General features: G+C 56.1%; 1 protein-coding gene across 1 annotated transcript; it reads left to right on the plus strand.

The window, feature by feature from the left end:
• Window positions 1-371: 371 nt before the first annotated feature.
• On the plus strand, window positions 372-6580 carry SDSL (serine dehydratase like). The gene is made up of 7 exons (XM_012929828.2): window positions 372-563; window positions 688-727; window positions 1322-1461; window positions 3148-3236; window positions 3878-4105; window positions 5301-5425; window positions 6232-6580. The coding sequence occupies exons 1-7, from the start codon at window positions 399-401 to the stop codon at window positions 6423-6425; spliced, it is 981 nt and encodes a 326-aa protein (XP_012785282.2). The 5' UTR covers window positions 372-398; the 3' UTR covers window positions 6426-6580.
• Window positions 6581-17403: the final 10823 nt, after the last annotated feature.

Below are 17403 nucleotides of genomic sequence, written 5' to 3' on the forward strand. Positions count from 1 at the left end.
TATGCCACAATGTTAACCCCGGTCATAACCAAAGTTTTCAAACCTTTCTCTCTTCCAAAACACATCCCCTCGCCACATCACACCTGTTTGAAATTCTGGGACTCCAGCTCCCCAGGGGCACATGGGCTGGAGGTGAGGTGGAGGCCTCAGCAGCTGGAGTTGCTCGGCATACAGTAGAGACTTAGCAAAAGTTTTCTGATAAATGCGTGATTGATGGATGAGTGACCCGTCACCTCACTTGCCCGTCACCATGTGCTGGCCGATTAGGTGGAGCCCGGAGCTGCACAGCTCGGCGGCCGTGGGCTGGGGGCTGTCAAGCCGAGGGTTTCTCTGACTCCCCTCCTCCTGGCCTGCAGCTTCCCGGGCTGTCTTCCGGAGGCCTTCTGGGTGGCGGCGGCATGGAGAGCCACAGCAGCCGAGCCGTGCCCTTGCATGTGACCACGCCCCTGCTGGAGAGCTGGGCTTTGTCCCAGGTGGCGGGCACCACCATCCTCCTTAAGTGTGAGAACATGCAGCCAGCTGGCTCCTTCAAGATCCGTGGCATTGGGCACTTCTGCCAGGAGGTGAGGGGCTCAGGTGGGGCAGGGGTTGGGCAGCAGGGGGGCATGAGCAGTGTCTGACTCCACCACGCTTGGGTCTCCCCGACACCTGCGTGGTGTAGCTGCCGCCTTTGCTGTCTTTCCCCAGATGGCCAAGAAGGGATGCAGACACCTGGTGTGCTCCTCAGGTGACCTCCCCCTCCCCTCTCTTTCTCATGGGGCTCCTCGGGCTGCAGGGGTTGGCTGAGGGAGGAGCTGGCTGGAGAAGGTCCCCTCTTTGCCCTCTGCTGGAACTCAGGTCTTCTCCGTGGTAGCAAGAGACACCTAACCCGTTCAGCTGTAAGCCACAGACTCCGAGGATCAAAGTTCTTGGGATGAGTGGTGTTCAGGCACGGCTGGATCTAGGAGTTCTGTTTCTGTGTCTCCTTCCCTTGATTTTCTCCTCTACATGAATTTCATTCTGTTGGCCTCCGGGGAGCAAACATGGCCACCCAAAGCCATAGGCTAACTTCCCACTATCCTACAATCCTGGGGAACGGAAAGGCTCTTTTCGGAGACTCTGAAATCATAGAATTGGGTCACAGAAGCCAATCATGGGTCAGAGGGGGTGGGGAACAGTTCTCTGATTGGCTGTCTGCAGCACCATCAGAGGCAGCATCAACAGAGGGGGCAGATGAACCTGGGGAGGAGGGGGCTCCCTACGGCCCCGAAGGGCAGGGGACACGCTGTGTCTGTAGCTGCTGCAGCTCCGCCCACCTCGTCCCCTTCTGCCACCTCCTTAGGGGGCAACGCGGGCGTTGCTGCTGCATATGCTGCTCGCAAGCTGGGCATTCCTGCCACTGTTGTGCTCCCCGAGGGCACCTCTGCGCACGTGGTGAGGAGGCTGCAGGGCGAAGGGGCCAAGGTCCAGCTGGCCGGAAAGGTAAGGCTTCGGGTGGAAGAAGGCCTGCTGGCGTGGGCCGTGGGCAGGGGGCAGGGGGCACTGCCCACGGCCCCACCAGAGCAGACCTGGCTCCCTTTGATGAACTTCAACGCTGGTTGGGACCAGAATTCTCTTTGGGCAGGAGCGGGTGGGAGCAGGTGGAGAGAGTGGGAGTGGGTGTGCTGCCTGCTACTTCTCACCATGCATGGGACCAGGAGAGGCAGAAAGTGTGTGACTGGCAGCAGAGCGTCTCTTGCCTTCCCTCCTCACCAACACTTGGTGTGATTCCAATTTTTGCCGCTGACTAGACAAGCAGTGGGAAGAGAGAGGCCAGAGAGAGGCACACAGATAAAGAAATCAATGACCACAGGCTCGCTTTGTGACCCAAGAAACAGACCTGAAAGTGTTATCTTTCTCCCCTCCCTGCTGGGGGAAGGGAAGGGCCCTTCACATATAGAGAACAAGTTGTAGGTTTCAGAAGCAGCTGAAAGCTGAAGGGAGGCGCATCCACGTGGCCCTGGGACGTCACTCTGCCTGCACTTGGTGTCAGCACCTCCTCCCTCGTCAGCCTCCCCCCAACCCTATTGTTTCTCCTCCTTGGCTTGTTTCCTTCCATGTTGTCATCTGTCTAGCCATCCTTCCATCCAGCACCTTCTCTGCCTGCCTCTCTCCCTTCCTCCATCCATTCCCTATGCATCCCTTGTCTGTCTGTCCTTCTGCCCATCCACTCCCCATCCATCCATCCACCATCTCCATCACCCACTTATCAACCTGCCCACCCACCCACCCACCCACCCACCCATCCATCCATCTGCTTGCCCGTTCTCACACCTACTCATCCACCCACCCACTCTCATCCATCCACCCACCCATCCATCTACCCATTCATCTCTTCATCCATCCACTCACCATCACCCAACGTTCACACATTCTGTGCCTGTGTCAGTAGTTGTGGGAACACAGGAAACAAGGCCTGGTTATCACAGCTGTGCACATGGGACCACCTGGGTACCTGCTGGGGGTGACCAAGCATGCTGTCTGAAATGATTCTGGGGTGAGACAAGCGCAGAGAAGCCACATCCTAGACAGCTATTGCCGCTGTAAACAAGCTACAAAACAAGTGGCTCCATCTTCAGTGCCAGAGCAGTGGTGTGGCTCATGAGTCTGTGGGTAGGCCAACCTGGTTCTGCTTGGTCATGGCCAGGATCCAGGTATGCAGATGTGCGGCCTGTCCTTCTCAGTGTGTGACCTCACAGGGCTTGCTTCTCTCAGGAGGAGCAACACATGGTGTCTTTTAGGATCTAGGGTTGGCACTGACCCACCATCTGTCTTTGGCTTTGACTGACCTCCGTGGAGGAGAGGATGTGGACTCCACGCATCATAGCAGTTGCAGCCAGGCCAATCCTGGAGGTCACTGCTTCTGATGGAGGGAGGGCAAAGAGCTGGAAGCCCCAGAGCCGGCCTAGGGCTCTTGGCTGTTCACCTCCCAGGCCAGCTTGGCTCCACCTTGCCCAGCTGGGTAGCGGCGCAGCGACAGTGGGGAGAGCTTGGCACTGTTTGAGCAGGGTCCTTTGTCCTTGCCCCAGGAGGCCTCTGGGTCCACATCAGCGCTCCCCCTTGGGGGTCTCCTAGCCCCCAGTCCTGCCTCTGAGCCCAGGTCTCTGAGGGCTCTCGCTCTTCCTTTAGGTCTGGGATGAGGCTAATCTGAGGGCCCAGGAGTTAGCCAAGAGGGAAGGCTGGGTGAATGTCCACCCATTTGACCACCCCCTGATATGGTAAGGCTGGCACCCACCCCCACCCTGGGAGGCCCTGATTGGATCACTCTCTCCCCACTGGGCAGAAGGACAAACTGAGGCCCAAGGGGGAAATGAGGCCTCAGAAGCAGATGCTGTATCTGCTGCTCATGAGTTGTGTGCCTTTGGGCAGAGCACCCCAGCACCCCGGGCCTCGAACTCCACATGTGTAAGGTGGAAGCATTAACATGCAGTCTCCTTCACAGCCAGTGGCTGTCCCCACTCTATTTCATTTATCCTCCCCAAAGCCCTGGAGGTGGGGGCTGTTATGCCCGTTTTACAGATGGGCAAGCTGAGGGCAAGAGTGGTTGATCTAATTGACAGAGACCGCACAGCTGGGAAGTGGCAGGGACAACTGAACCAGGCTGGTTCGCCACATACAAAAACCTGCCTCTGCAGACTTTGGGGTGGAATTAAGTGAGATAGCATTTAAAAAAAAAAAAAAATAGCGGGAGCTTGGCTGTTCAGAGAAGTAGCAGGCCTGGGTGAAGCAGGTGTTGCAGACTGGCTGGGGTTTAGGCATCTGTGGGATAGGGAGCCCATCTCTGATTCTCCCACATTCTGGGAGTGCCCAGGGCTAGGGACCACTCTCACTCTGCCTCTTCCTCCTTCCCACTCCCTAGGGAAGGCAATGCCAGCCTGGTGCACGAGCTGAAGGCAGCCCTGGGAACCCCACCAGCAGCCCTGGTGCTGGCTGTGGGGGGCGGGGGACTCCTGCTTGGGGTGGCAACTGGCCTGGTGGAGGTGGGCTGGCAGCAAGTACCCATTGTCGCCATGGAGACCCGAGGGGCACACTGCTTCAACGCGGCCATCAAGGCAGGAGAACTGGTCACGCTGCCGGACATCACCAGGTGAGATTGGGCTCGGGGCAGCGGGTGGCTACTGAGGAGCATGTCTTTGTTCCTGAGACACTAACTACAGTGACAAACACTTGAGTCAGAGGCTGTGCTAGACAAGGGATATACCTTGTTATTTATTTTTATAAGGTTATTTATTTATTGGAAATAATTATAGAGAGAGGAGGAGAGACAGAGAGAGACAGAGACCTTCCATCTACTGGTTCACCACTTAGAAAACAGCCACAAGAACTGGGGCAAGGCCAGACTGCAACCAGGAGCCAAGAGCTTCTGCTGGGTCACCCATGTGAGTGGTAGGTTCGAAGCCTCACCCAGTTTCCCACCCCAGTTCCCTGTTAATCCACCTGGGAAAGCAGTGGAAACTGGCCCAGGTTCCTGGGCCCCTGTACCCACATGGGGGACCTGGAAGAAACTCCAGGCTCCTGACTTCAGCCTTGCCAACCTTGGCCTTTGTGACAGTTTGAGCGGTAAACCAGTGAATGGAAAGATTCTCTGCCTTTCAAGTAAGTAAAAGCCAAATCTTGAAAATACAAGAGAGATGCAGTTCACCTACCACACGATCAGACAGTTTGAGGGTTGTTGGCATCTTCACAACTTTCTGCTACTGTCCACACAATTCATTTTCAAGCAGGGCTTGCTTTGTCTCCTCTTCCTTCTGGCCAACCTGCAGGATTCTTCCTCCCTCTATGCCCAGAAATGCCTCCCCAAGGCCCCAGGCTTGGCCCTCTCTCCTCTGCACCCCACCTGCCTGTCCCCTGGTCTGCTGACTCTGACACTGTTCCCTCCGCCCCACACCATCTTCCTCTTGTCTCACACCTCCTCTGGCTCTGAACCCATAGCCTGCTGCTGACAAGCTGGGTAGCTTGGGCCTGGTGCCCTAACTTCTCTGAGCTTCCGTCCCCTTTCCCCTGGAAAACATTTCTCACTCAATGATGCTTAAATCCATGCGTCCAGCACGCTGCATGCACTTGTACAGATGAGAGAAGCAGCTGGCAAGGAGAATGGAGGAAAAGGATCCCTCATGGGCTTGGCTTTGTGGGGGTCTCAGCAAGGGATGGCACAGGTCGGGGTGGGGTTTGGAGTGAGGCTGACTGCATCCCTGGGGTTGTGGGATGGGCTGAGAGGAGGGCTGCCTTTGCATGGGGTAAAGGAGACCCTGTCCTAACTTGCCCCTTGCTCCATGCTGCAGCGTGGCCAAGAGCCTGGGGGCTAAGACGGTGGCCGCCCAGGCCCTGCAGTGTGCCCGGGAGCGTGAGATCCTGTCTGAGGTGGTAGAGGATGCTGAGGCCGTGCAGGCCGTGCAACAGTTCCTGGGTGAGTGTCCCTGCTCCCCCACCCCCCAGGTGCAGGAGTTCTCTCTCTGCCCGTTCACCCGCCCACTCACTCGTGCCACCCTTTCTGTGGCTCTCTGGCCCTGTGGCAGTCCCCGGTCCTCCTGGGTGAGCTGCTGTGGTCCAGGTCCTCAGTATGGGGCCGGGTGTGCAGGAATCAAACAAGTGCAGCCACTGCTGAGAAGTAGCTGGAGGAGTGTGGCGTTCAGTGATCATGGCACCTCCTCCGGGAAGCACCCCTCCTCCCCGATTCTACCTGAGTTGGGGACTTCCTATGTATAAGTGGCAGCTCCAGGACTAGGCTGTGAACTTCCAAAGGGAGGGGCTGGGGTGTCTGACTGGTGTGTCCCAAGGCCTCCCGGCACAGGGCCTGGCAGGGGGTGGGACACTCAATGAATATTTGTTGAGCGCGTGGACAAATGTATGAGTGAGGGGGAAAATCAGCTAACAGTGGAGGGATGGACAGAAGGATTGATGGGGCTATGGACTGATGAATGGACATGTTGATGGATGGGTAGACGGTCCCATGATGGATAGGGGCCTGATAGATGGTTGATGGATGGATGGACATTGATTGATGGACACTCTGGTAGATGGACAGACAGTCTACTGATGGATAGAGGAGTGGATGGATGGAGAGACAGACGGAAGGCAAATGATGGATGATGACACAGGTGGACGGCTGGAGGGACGGCTGGAGGGACGGATGGGTGGGTGGCTGGCTGGGTGGACAGAGCTGCAGTGCCCAGTGGGCACTGACTGGTTCCTCCTTGTCCCGTGCCTGGGCAGATGACGAGCGGATGCTGGTGGAGCCAGCTTGTGGGGCAGCCTTGGCTGCTGTCTACTCCGGCCTCCTGGGGAGACTGCAGGCTGAGGGCCGCCTACGCTCTCCCCCTGCTCCTGTGGTGGTCATCGTGTGTGGCGGCAACAGCATTAACAGCGGAGAGCTGCAGGCTCTGAAGACGCAGCTGGGCCAGAGCTGAGGGGCCCCCGAGGCCCCCAACAGGCACGTTGACTCCAGGTGTGGGGCAGTGGAAGCTGCCCTGTGTACCTGGGCAGGCCACCTCCAAGGGGAAGCCCCCGATCCACTCCTTCGGGCTCCATGGCAGCCCCATTAATAAAGCCTCTTTAAGTTGCATTTGCTCCTCCTGCGTGTCCCATGTTTCCATGTACGCAAGCGCAGAGAGGGCACACAGCAGCCCAGAACCTCCACAACTTGAAGCCTCAGGAATCTAACAGAAACCAGCTGAGTGGTGTGCCATCGGCAGGGGAGCCCCAGCATGGAGGCCCCCCCGCTCAGGAAGGCCTGGGGGCAGGTTCACCCCTCACATCCAGTGGGGAGTCCTACCATGGGCATTCCTTGTGCCTGACCCTCATCCGGAGACTTCCCACCTGCCACCTTCTTTGATGTCCCTTAACAAAGAGGCAGCCATTCTTACCATCCCTGACATGAGGAAACAGACACAGAACACCGCCAGGATCCACCCCCGAGCATATGACTGGCCAGCTTTTCAGTGTCACCTTAGGAGGTGGGATCTGGATTGTCTGGAGGGCTGGAATATTGGCAGAGGGAGTAGGTCCTCCTACCCTGGCCCAGGTTGATCTGGACACACCTTAGGGGTCACAGGGCTGAACCCCAGGGACCCCTGGGCTGTGCCTTAGGAAACCACGTGGATGTTAAACCTCATGTGGCCACAAGGGGGCAGCAAAGTGTCTCCGATGGGGCTGGCAGGCTCAGGGCCCCAGAGGTGCCCCATGGGTCCTGGTGGGCTTGATGCCCTGCAGGACCTTTCACCCTAGCTGGGGTGTTGAGCGCCTGGAAATGGGCCAGCTGTGGTCTGGGCATGCGGGGGTCCTTTCCAGTCTCTCACAGCTTTGCCAAGAAACAAAAGGCAGGCAGCATCCGGCTACCCTGCGTCACAGCCCGGGCGGGACTGGCTCCTGTTTCCTGGGCCCTCGTCCTGCTTCAGGGGGCTGTGTGACCTTGCACCAGAGCCGTGCCTTCTCTGGGCCTTAGGATCAAGCGTGCTGCCGGGAAACCCGCTTCTCGCTCTCCACCTCCTTTCCCTCCACTGAGGGCAGGATTGCAGAGTATGGCGAGTTCCTCGGTTCCCATGGCCTTCTGTCTCTTTCTCTAACCCCAGTCACAGCCTGTGGCTGCCAAGGTCCCCCCGCCTCCATAAAGTCCTTGTCCCCAAGGACCCAAGCTGGCCGCTGCACCTGTAGCATGCTGGGAACTTCAGTGGTTTCACGTCATCCTAGAATAACCCACATGGTGTTATTTTCTGCTTACTCGGCAGGCACAGAGCAGTCACGCCACAGCTCGCATAGCTTTAAGCCCAAACCCAAGGCTCCCGCATCCAGCGCTGCTGCCTTCTCCCGCGAGTCCCCTGCCTGCCACAGCCTCCCTGCTCCTGGACAAGGCCTCCCCCAGGAGAGTGCAGATTCCTCCTGGAAGCCTCCCTGGATTGCATCCCCCCATCTTGGCAGCACCCACCTGCCCACCTGCGTTGCAGGTGCTGTCTCCCATCCGGGCCACCTCCACCCACCGCACCCATGCTGGGTCTTATGCTGTTGACTGCCCTCCTGGGAGAGTCACAGGCTGCTGTTTGTTCTTCTCCTGGTCTCCGAGAGCCAGAGATAAGGAGCTGAGGCACTGTAGACCCTGTGTAGATAACGCACGCCATTGGCCTTTCCTGCTTGGCACCTGGCTTGGCGGAGTGCAGTGGGGAGGCATGGGGAAAGAGTCGGGTACAGGTGTGAGGCCTAGGCTGCACTGTGGCTGCCGGGACACAATGTGGCAGCCACAGGCTCTGCGATCAGGGGGGCTGTGCTAGAGCTCTGCCTGTGCGCCCCTTGGGCTAGTGAGGTTGGGACCTCCCAGGAGGTGCTGGGAGTAGGGCTGCTCTGTGGATCCAGGTGTGTGCACCTGCCTGGGGTACGCTGTGGCCCCCACCCACCTCTGTAGCTTCTGGCAGCTGAGGAGCCTTCTGTCTGCTCACCAACCTGGAACAGACACCCCAAGTCCAGCAGTTCCCATTTTTCTGCCTTCAAACTCAGTGACAGGGTGGCTTGCAACCTGGCCCAGCCCCACCCAGTTGTTCTGGGTGTTTAGGAAGTGAGTCCATGGACGAGGTGCCTTCTGTCTCATCTCCTCCCTCCCTGTTCAAATCTCTGAGCAGGCCAGCCTGTGCTGCTCCTCACGGGGCAGACTGCATACGAACTTGTGTCTCAGCCCAGCATCCTCTCTCCTGCCCCCTTCTCTGTCTGCCCCGAGTCTAGTTGGCCCCCTGCCCGGCATCTCCATCCTAGACTCGGCCGACCCACATGGGCCCCCTCCTCCTGACCGTCCCCTTGGCCTCTCCCCTGCCTCCCCTGCCCCACCCCGTGTTTGTGCTTTCTGAACGCCACCAAAAATGTCATGGGCCGCCCCCTCGCTTGGTTTCCAAGCTCCCTGATAAATTCCGCTGGCTGGGCGACCCCACGAGAGGTTTTTCTGGAGCAAGGAACCCCATAAATCACGGCACTGCCACTCCGGCGTGGGCAATATCTTATGTAAAAGGCGTTCCCAGGGTGCGCCACAGGCAGGAGAATCCTATTACAAGCCGCCCCATTCATTATAAAGAGTCAAGTCGACCCTTTCGTGTGATTTTTTATCTTAAGTCCGAAAATTGATTACCTTCACCAATTCTTCCCCTTCCAGAAAGATCTAAGGAATAAAATAAATGTTTGAAGAACAAATACCCAAGTTTCTCCTTTTAGGGGAAAGCGAGTGGAGAGAGGGAGTGAGCGAGTGGAAGGGGCCTTGTTCTTCTTTGGAAGACCACATTGCTGGAGGCTTAGGCCCCACAGGTGTCTTCATCAAGCCTCCAGCCCCGAGTGGCGGGCTGTTGAGTTCATCCCAAGTTGGGGATGTGGCAGACTGAGGCTCGCCTGCACGTCAATGGTTTAGCTCGTTCTTTCAAGGTGGCGAGGTAGCCAGAAACGGAGCCTGGCTGGTTGTTTAGAGACCTGGGTTCAAATCTCACCTCTGCTTCTTAGTGGGTGGAATCAAGGTCAGGTGGATTCATGCTGGAGTAGGGAGTAAGACATGACTCGAAGGCTCCTGGGGAGAAGACCTGCCCAGGATGCTTAGCAGGTGAGTATTTCCGTGGTGCCCAGTCACACTGCCCCCAGCTGCATGCCTGATGTGTTTGTCACCAGTTCCACACCTGCCACCACCCTCCCCGTTAAACCACTCCCCAGGGACCCTGGATGCTTTTAGGCCACAGGGCCAGTCTTTCCCATGTGTCTGGCCTCTGCCATTCCTTAGGGCCCCAATGGCTTTTCCCAAGCATTCCCCATGACCCCCTCTGTCTTCCAGGAACCCCCTGAGCTCTTTCCTGGGGCAGGGCACACTCTTCCTTGGCTCTCAGCCAAGTAAGCAACTTCCCAGACCTGGGCTGTGATGCCTGCGTCTGGGATTGGCTACCCAGATTGCCACCAGGCCAGGTCTTCGGTGAAGGCGAGAAGCACTTGGCCTTGGGAACAAATAGCCTGGGGTTCGAATCCTGACTCCACTTCCCATTCTGGCTTCCTGCCAATGTGCACCCTGAGAAGTAGCAGCGGACAACGTAGGCACTTGGGTTCTCGGCATGGGAGACCTGGATTAGGTTTCTGGCTCCTGGCTGCAGGCTGGCTCAACCCAAGCTGTTGAGGGCATTCGGAGTCAGTAAACAAGTAGGCAGGAAATTGGTCTCATTTTCTCTTTATCTGCCTTTCAAACAAACAAGCGCAAGTTAAACTTTTAAAATGAAGTTGGACTGAGAAAGTGGAGGCAGAGGCACAAACCCCAGTGATGAGTAAGCTTCCACAGGAGGTGGGCTCTCACCTGTCTGCCGTGTCACCCTGACACACATGCCTGCCTTGAATTGTATGGTCTGTCTGCATGCATTGTTGGTTTTCCAAACGATGATGCGAAAATGCTATTGGTCTTGATAACTGGGTTTTGGGCGCCTGCCCTCCCCCTCCCCCGTACACTATGCATCTGGGGGCCTGTCGCATTTGCCTTGCTCAGGGTCGGCCCTGCTCAGCGCCCCTCCAGGCACTCACACGCTCTCCATCTCATCCATGTCTCATCCCACTGCGGTTGGCGGTCACTCCACCTGCCTGTCCCTCTCTGCCCGGCTCCCCAGGAGTTCTCCATCCTGCCAAGCCCTGGCTTGAACCCGCACTGCTCATATCTGTGACGTGGTAGGGTGCCCAGGGTGGGCTAGGTCTCCAGCAGATACTTGTTGAATAGCTGAGTGGGTAAGCAATGAGAAGAAGGCTCACAAAGTCAGGCTTTGGTCTCCTCAGCTGCACTCCAGGGTCTTTTGGGTCACTTCCTGTCCCCATTTTTCAGATGAGAAAACTAGAGGTCCAGCGCAGTGGTTTAGCAGTCTAATCTTCCACCTGCAGAGCTGGCATCCCATACGGACACCAGTTCTAGTTCCAACTGTTTTGTTTCCCATCCAGCTCCCTGTTTATGGACTGGGAAGGCAGCACAGGTTGGCTCAGGTCCTGGGGGTCCCGCACCCATGTAGGAGACCTGAAAGAAGCTCCTGGCTCCTGGCTTCAGACTGGCCCAGCTCCAGGCTCTGTGGCCATTAGGGGAATAAATCAGTGGATGGAAGCTCTCTCTCTGTCTCTCCTTCTATCTAGAAATTGGCCTTTCAAATACAAATAAATGAATCTTTCAAAAAATATGAGGAGACTGAAACTCAGAGAGGATGAGCTACCTCATTTGAGTCATATGGCACAACTGCGGCAAAGCAAGTCCCAGAATGAAACCCATGGTCAGCACAGCGAGGGTGCTGGTGAGCTGGAGTGGGCCAGGTGGGGGCCGGCTGGCTGTGAGCAGACATGCTTTGGATGTATCTCCGCCCCCAAGCCTGTGTAGCCACACAGGGTATATTGCAGGGATCGCCTCAGCTACCACCTCATTCATGTTTTTGTCAAAGCCATCAGTAGTATTTGGAAAGAAAACATCAACACCTCCCTGAATGCGGAGACAGTATCTCTTCCAGGACTAGATACAACCCACCGGAACAGATACAAGAAGAAATGAAACAGTGCAAAGCGATTGTAACCAGCTTCTGGTCAACCAAGCCTCCTAGCCTGAGCCTGCAGTGTGTTTGATAAGCAAGTGTTAGATGGTGCTTCTGAGGCTGCCCTGGGGCTGACCAGCCCTGGCGGAGGGCAGGGGCTGGCAGGTGTTTAACACGATGGTGAAGACACCGTTTGGGAAGTCTGCACATCCCAGCAGAGTGCCTGGGTTTCTGGTTCCAGCTTCCCATGAATGTACAGCTTGGAAAACAGCAGGTGATGGCTCAAGTTCCTGCCACTAGGTTGGGAGAGCTGAATGGGGTTCCAAGCTCCTGGTTTCAGCCTGACCTCATCCCAGCTGTTGCAGGTGTTTGGGGAGTGAATCAGCAGATGGGAGATCCCTGTCTGCCTTTCGCACACAGTGCAATGGAGACTATTTTTTGGAAGACAACTAGGAGGGCTGAGAAAGAACAGGGAAGGGTGACTTCCTGCCCCGGGCACCGGGTACCTCTGAGATGCTTGACTCCTCCAGGAAGGCCTCGCCTTGGCCAAACACACCTGCTTGGTCACAGCTCACGAGAATGCTGCACTGGATGTCAGCGCCCCGAGATGTGTAAGGCAAGCCCTCCAGGGATGCCCGCCTGGGGCTGGGGTCTGACTCCCCCCACAACAGAGACTGTATAGGCTCCCCGCCACCCCCTGCCCCCTGTGCCTGGGGATTGGGTGTCCAGCTGACTTTGGGGGTATTCTCTCAGTCCCTATGATGCGATAACAGCGGGGACTCAGTGCACAAATGGAACTATGCCACTTGCGTTACTTCCTCACGTGCCCTGTGCCTGTCCCCTGCCCCTGCCCCCCGCAGCTGCCAGTATGCCCTGTGCTGCAGTGGCTTTGCCTACCCCAGACATCTCTCACCAGCAGCCCTGTCCAGTTTTTTTGTGCCCGGCACACCAGGCAGGTGTTAATCAGGGTTTATCCATGCTGCGGCCGGCATCAGCGCCTGTTTCCTCGTGGTGGCCGAGTTGTACTCCACCCAGTGGCTGAGCCTCCACTTTGTGCGGCTCTTCCTCTATCCGTGGTGCCTTGATTAATAACTGCCAGCTCTCCAACCAGCAGTTCTTGGTTTGCTGGGCAACATGGACCTGTCCCCCTGCCCCCCAGGGCCTATAGGACAGCACGGATAATCCGGAAGTAGGTCTTGGAAAGTAATAAACTGCATTTTTGTTTGTGTGGGCTATGAAGTTTGTGCTTGATATACAAGTGTCTTAAGTACTTCCTGTAGAACAGGAGTCAGTTGCCACGGCACAGCACGGTAGACTAAGCCTCCCCCTGCATTGCTGGCATCCCATAGGAGTGCAGTTCGAATCCCAGCTGCTCTGCTTCCCATCGAGTTCCTTGCTTGTGGCCTGGGAAAGCAGTAGAGGATGACCAGAGCCTCGGGACCCTGCACCTGCGTGGGAGACCTAGAAGAAGCTCTTGGCTCTTAGCTTCGGCTCTGCCTAGCTTCTGGCTGTGGAAGCCATTTGGGGAGTGGACAGGTGGATGGAAAATCTCTCTCTGTTTCTGTAATTCTGCCTTTAAAATTAAAAAAAGGGGGAGAGAACATATATTTTAGAAAGTAGAACAGATAACAATAATCATGGTGACCACTAAATGGCCATTCTTAGGATTGCTGTAACAGTATTCACTTAGAGTTCATTACTCAGCAACCTGCTGCATGCTAGGCAATAACAATAATAATAATAATAATTATATTCTGAAAAGCAGAGACAGACAGAACCCCCATTCACTGGTTGTCTAGAAAAACCTGCAACAAAATGGGTCGGAGCTCAGGCCAGGCGTCCCCCATGAGACACAGGAACCCACTGATTTGAGCATCTCCACGCCTCCCGAGCCCTGCACTAGGTGGGAAACGGGAAGCAGGAAAGATCCAGACATTGCAGCCCCCAGGCCAAACGCTCTGGATGTCAGTTACAGCTCCCAACGAGACTTGGGGTTCCTGGGTCATTTTTAGGTCTGGCCAAGCTGAGCTCAGAGAAGCCCAAGGGCCAGCTCCCACTCACCCAGGCCCCAGTCGGAAGTTGTCTGTAGCCCCGATGGGACACTGTGGGCGGATGGAGAGAGGACAGGTGGCCCTGGGCCAGCGCAGCAATTCCCTGGGGGCCAAGTAGGCTGTGTCACTCCAGGGTTCTGGTGGAGCCCCCCCGCCAAGACATTGTCTCCCTAGCCAGCTTCGGGGTGTGACGCAGACTACGCTCTGAGTTCTGACCACAAGTTGGCCACAACCTAACCCCGGGGGCTTTGAGCTTTTGTGGTCAGTTGAGGGCCTTGTCCTTTAGCGGAACAGTCCCTGAGGAATAAATGAAGAGGAGGGGTGGTGTCACTTCCGGTGCTGGCCACCTGCTGGGACACAATGTCCCCTCACAGAGGTGCAAGAACCTATTGGCAGGTGTTGGGCATGTGAAGAGGCCCTGGCCCCACGTGCACAGAGAAGAGGCCAAAGGTGGCCTGGCCCTGGAGAGGCGGCGGCGGCATAGGACGGCGCGCATCACAGAAATGGCCCATTTGCAATGATCGGTTGCCCAGGTGTTAATAACGCTAATGGCATAGGAAGGGTAAACTCGCCCACTTGGCTGAACAGGAGAAATATGCAGAGAAGTGTTCGGGTTTCCATAAATCAGCCGTGTGCGGCGCTACGAGGGAGGCAGGACTTAAAATTCCAGTCAGGAGATGGGTATTCTCATAACCGGAGCTGGAAAGGTAATTTATTCTGTTTATATCTTTTTACTGCACGACAAGGCAGGGGAGCGGGCGCCCTCCACAGCCATCCTGCATGTTAAATATTAGTCCTAAGACCAGCGGGCCAGCCCTCATGCCCTCGTGGGGGTTCTCGATTTCGGGCTGGCCGGAGGGCAGGCGTGAGGGGAGGCTGGACTCCATGGAACTGAACTGTCCAGTGCCAGCTGGAACTGCAGCCCGGGGGGGCTTCGGGGGATGGGTGATGGACCCCTCATCCAGAGCCGGATTAGGGGTGGTGCATGAAGACAGTTGCTGGGCACTCTGCCTCACCTGTCTGCCTTGGGAAATTTTTATTACTCTTGAAAATCTTTTTTTAATTATTATTTTTCAATGCTAATATATACGGGAGATGCGGGGGCGGGGGATGAACAGATACATTGACAGAGGAGGCCAGGGACGAGGGCCGTGGAGGGACAGAGAGAAACGAGCGTGAGCCTGCAGGTGCCCTGCCATGTCCTTCTGCCTTTTGGCCCTGGTCACCTTCCTTGCCAGCAGGGCGTTTCCCACAAAACCCAAGGAAGCTGCTACTGACAAAGATGAGCGTCTTTGGGACCATTCCTTAAAGAGCCTGTTTGTATGGTGGCTGCCTTTCATGTGTTCTCTTGCTCATTCATTCACTCATTCGGTTACTAGACTGCTGGTGGCTCTGGAGGCAAGGTGGGCTCCAGAAACAGACATTTTCAAGTTGGAAGCTGGCGTTGAGGCAACGGGGACAGCAGCTCGTCTTTTCTTTTTTTTTTTTTAAGGATTTTATCTATTTTTATTGGAAAGTCAGATTTATAGAGAGAAGGAGATACAGAAAGATCTTCCATCCACTGATTCACTCCCCAAGTGGCTGCAATGGCCAGAGCCGAGCCAATCTGTAGCCAGGAGCCAGGCGCTTCTTCCGTGTCTCCCATATGCAGGCGCAGGGTCCCAAGGCTTTGGGCCATCCTCTACTGCTTTTTCAGGCCACAAGCAGGGAAATGGAATAGCTGGGACACAAACTGACGTCCATATGGGATCCCAGCACATGCAAAACGCAAGGCAAAGATTTAGCCACTAGGCTATCACACCGGGCCCAGCAGCTCATCTTGAAGATGTGAGAATGGAGTGAGATGCCAACCAAGGAGGCCGCATAGGGACAGGATCCTGCCAGGGCCTGGCTCTGCTGGCTTGGGGGAGCTTGAAGCTCCACCCGTGACAGCAATTGCAGCCATGGGGGTGGGGGGCGGGTGGTTCCGGGGATCTGTGTTTCTGGCAAGCACTGAACACACTTGAAAACAGAGACAGACAGTGAGGGGCCAGCATCCCTTCCCAACTCCCCTTCCCCACCACAACCTCTTTTACAAAGGGTCTCCTTGAACCAGGGCCACCCAGGGCCACCACTACAGCAGGTACACTGGGCAGGGTGGGCCAGGTGGGCAGAGCAGGGGTGAGATTTCTCTGCCCAAAGACCCTGGGCCCAGTAGGCTCTCCTTGGGGAGTTACACTGAGCACACAGGAGCAGGTGGAAGTATATTGGGACTGAGCTGTGCGTTGGGATGTGTACCTGGAGTGGAGTGCACGCATGTAACTGCACCTGGAAGGTGGGCGTAGAGGAGAGGATACCTCTGGGGGATCTCATGCTGCGCCCCGCTGATCTCTCTGGGCCCAAGCATCGTTTCTTTGGGGTGGGAGTGTTACAAGGCGGGTGGAGCTCTGAGGCACAGCCAGCCTGTCCGCTGTGCAGTACCTGGGACAAGGCCATCACCGGTGCTGAGGATGCTGAAGGGCAAAGTGGAAGCTACAGGTGCAGGTGAAAAGACCCCGCTGTGCTAACTTTAGTCCGGTGTGGCTTAGAGCAGGCGAAAAGTTAGAACCCAAGCCTCCAGCGAGAGGCTTGGCTGCAAAGGCCATATGCAGGATGGTTCAGCCAGAGCCTTGAGTGTCCAGAGAAAGACTCCTGGTTCCAGAAAGAATGGAGGGAAGCCTGAAAGATGGGCCCCCAACCCTGCAGGACAGTGCCGTCTACCTTGTGGTAGCCGCTCCCCACCCGGGCAAAGGCTGTGTGTGTGATAAAGACAGCCATGCTTCGAGGTCCTGGTAAGGGAGGAGGGGTGCCCAGCCCCTCACTTCTCCCAGTTTCCATGCTGCGGCCAGCTCCTCCCACCACAAGCGGGACTGAAAAGACACCGACGCGCAGGGCATCGTCTCATCTGCCATCATCTGCATCATGTGCCTCTCATCATCAGGTGTAAAAACACTCCGTTCAACCTCCACCTTTGCAGGTGGGCACACTGAGGCAAATGGAAGCAGGACTTGTCAACACGGTTGGCAGGCAACCAGCCATGCTACCAACTTTTTGGTTTTTTAGCTCCCTTGGAATTGCATGGGACAGTACGGAAGAATGCAGCCTCAAATCCCACATCCATTCATGCACCCGGCATCCTGCAGCCTGTTCCGCGCTGGACTCAGCTTGGGCTAGATTCCCCCACCCCCGGTGATGGCATGAGCAGAAGACAGCAGCCAGGCAAGCAACCCAATCCCCTCCCTCGACGTCACCAAAGTGACTTCGCAAATGTAGACACAAGACGAGTTTCATTCACATCGACTATGGAAAGAAAGCAGCACAGCACAGAGGGAAAAAGATTTTTTTTATTAATCTTTCTTTTTAAAAAAAGTTGATTTTTTTGTATTTTCATTTTTCTTAGGTAAACCTCTTCCTGCCTCCCCTCCCTCCTTCTACCCACCCTCCTCTTAAAAATATAAAAATGTTCAACCCGGATAACTAGAGTACAATAAATAAACAGTAAACACAAAAACATACTTTATTTGTTTCTTCTTTATACAAAATAAGGAGACTAGAAGCGTCCGACTTCCAAAAAAGTATAATATTGGACATCCTGACCGCCCCACCTCCAGGCCGTGGGCAGAGGGGGAGAGCGAAATGTGGACCCCGGCCCAGGGAAAGACAGCAGGGTGCAGCCTGGACCTCTCGAGCTCAAAATGCAAGACTGCAGAATTAGGAAGGAGGGGCGGTGGCCAGGAAGGCCCCACTGACCACTGCTTGGAAAAGCTGACCGCGGACCCCAGGAATCGCCACCGGGGGGCGCAAGCCGGCAGGTGCCTCTGCCC

Source organism: Ochotona princeps, chromosome 29, assembly GCF_030435755.1.
Source record: "Ochotona princeps isolate mOchPri1 chromosome 29, mOchPri1.hap1, whole genome shotgun sequence".
Lineage (NCBI taxonomy): Eukaryota > Metazoa > Chordata > Mammalia > Lagomorpha > Ochotonidae > Ochotona > Ochotona princeps.

Bases quoted from the DNA above. Each gene is read 5' to 3' on its own strand.
- SDSL (XM_012929828.2), top strand. From the start codon at position 399: ATGGAGAGCCACAGCAGCCGAGCCGTGCCCTTGCATGTGACCACGCCC. The intron at 4,106-5,300 runs GTGAGATTGGGC...TCCATGCTGCAG, and splicing joins ACGCTGCCGGACATCACCAG to CGTGGCCAAGAGCCTGGGGG. The intron at 5,426-6,231 runs GTGAGTGTCCCT...GTGCCTGGGCAG, and splicing joins GGCCGTGCAACAGTTCCTGG to ATGACGAGCGGATGCTGGTG.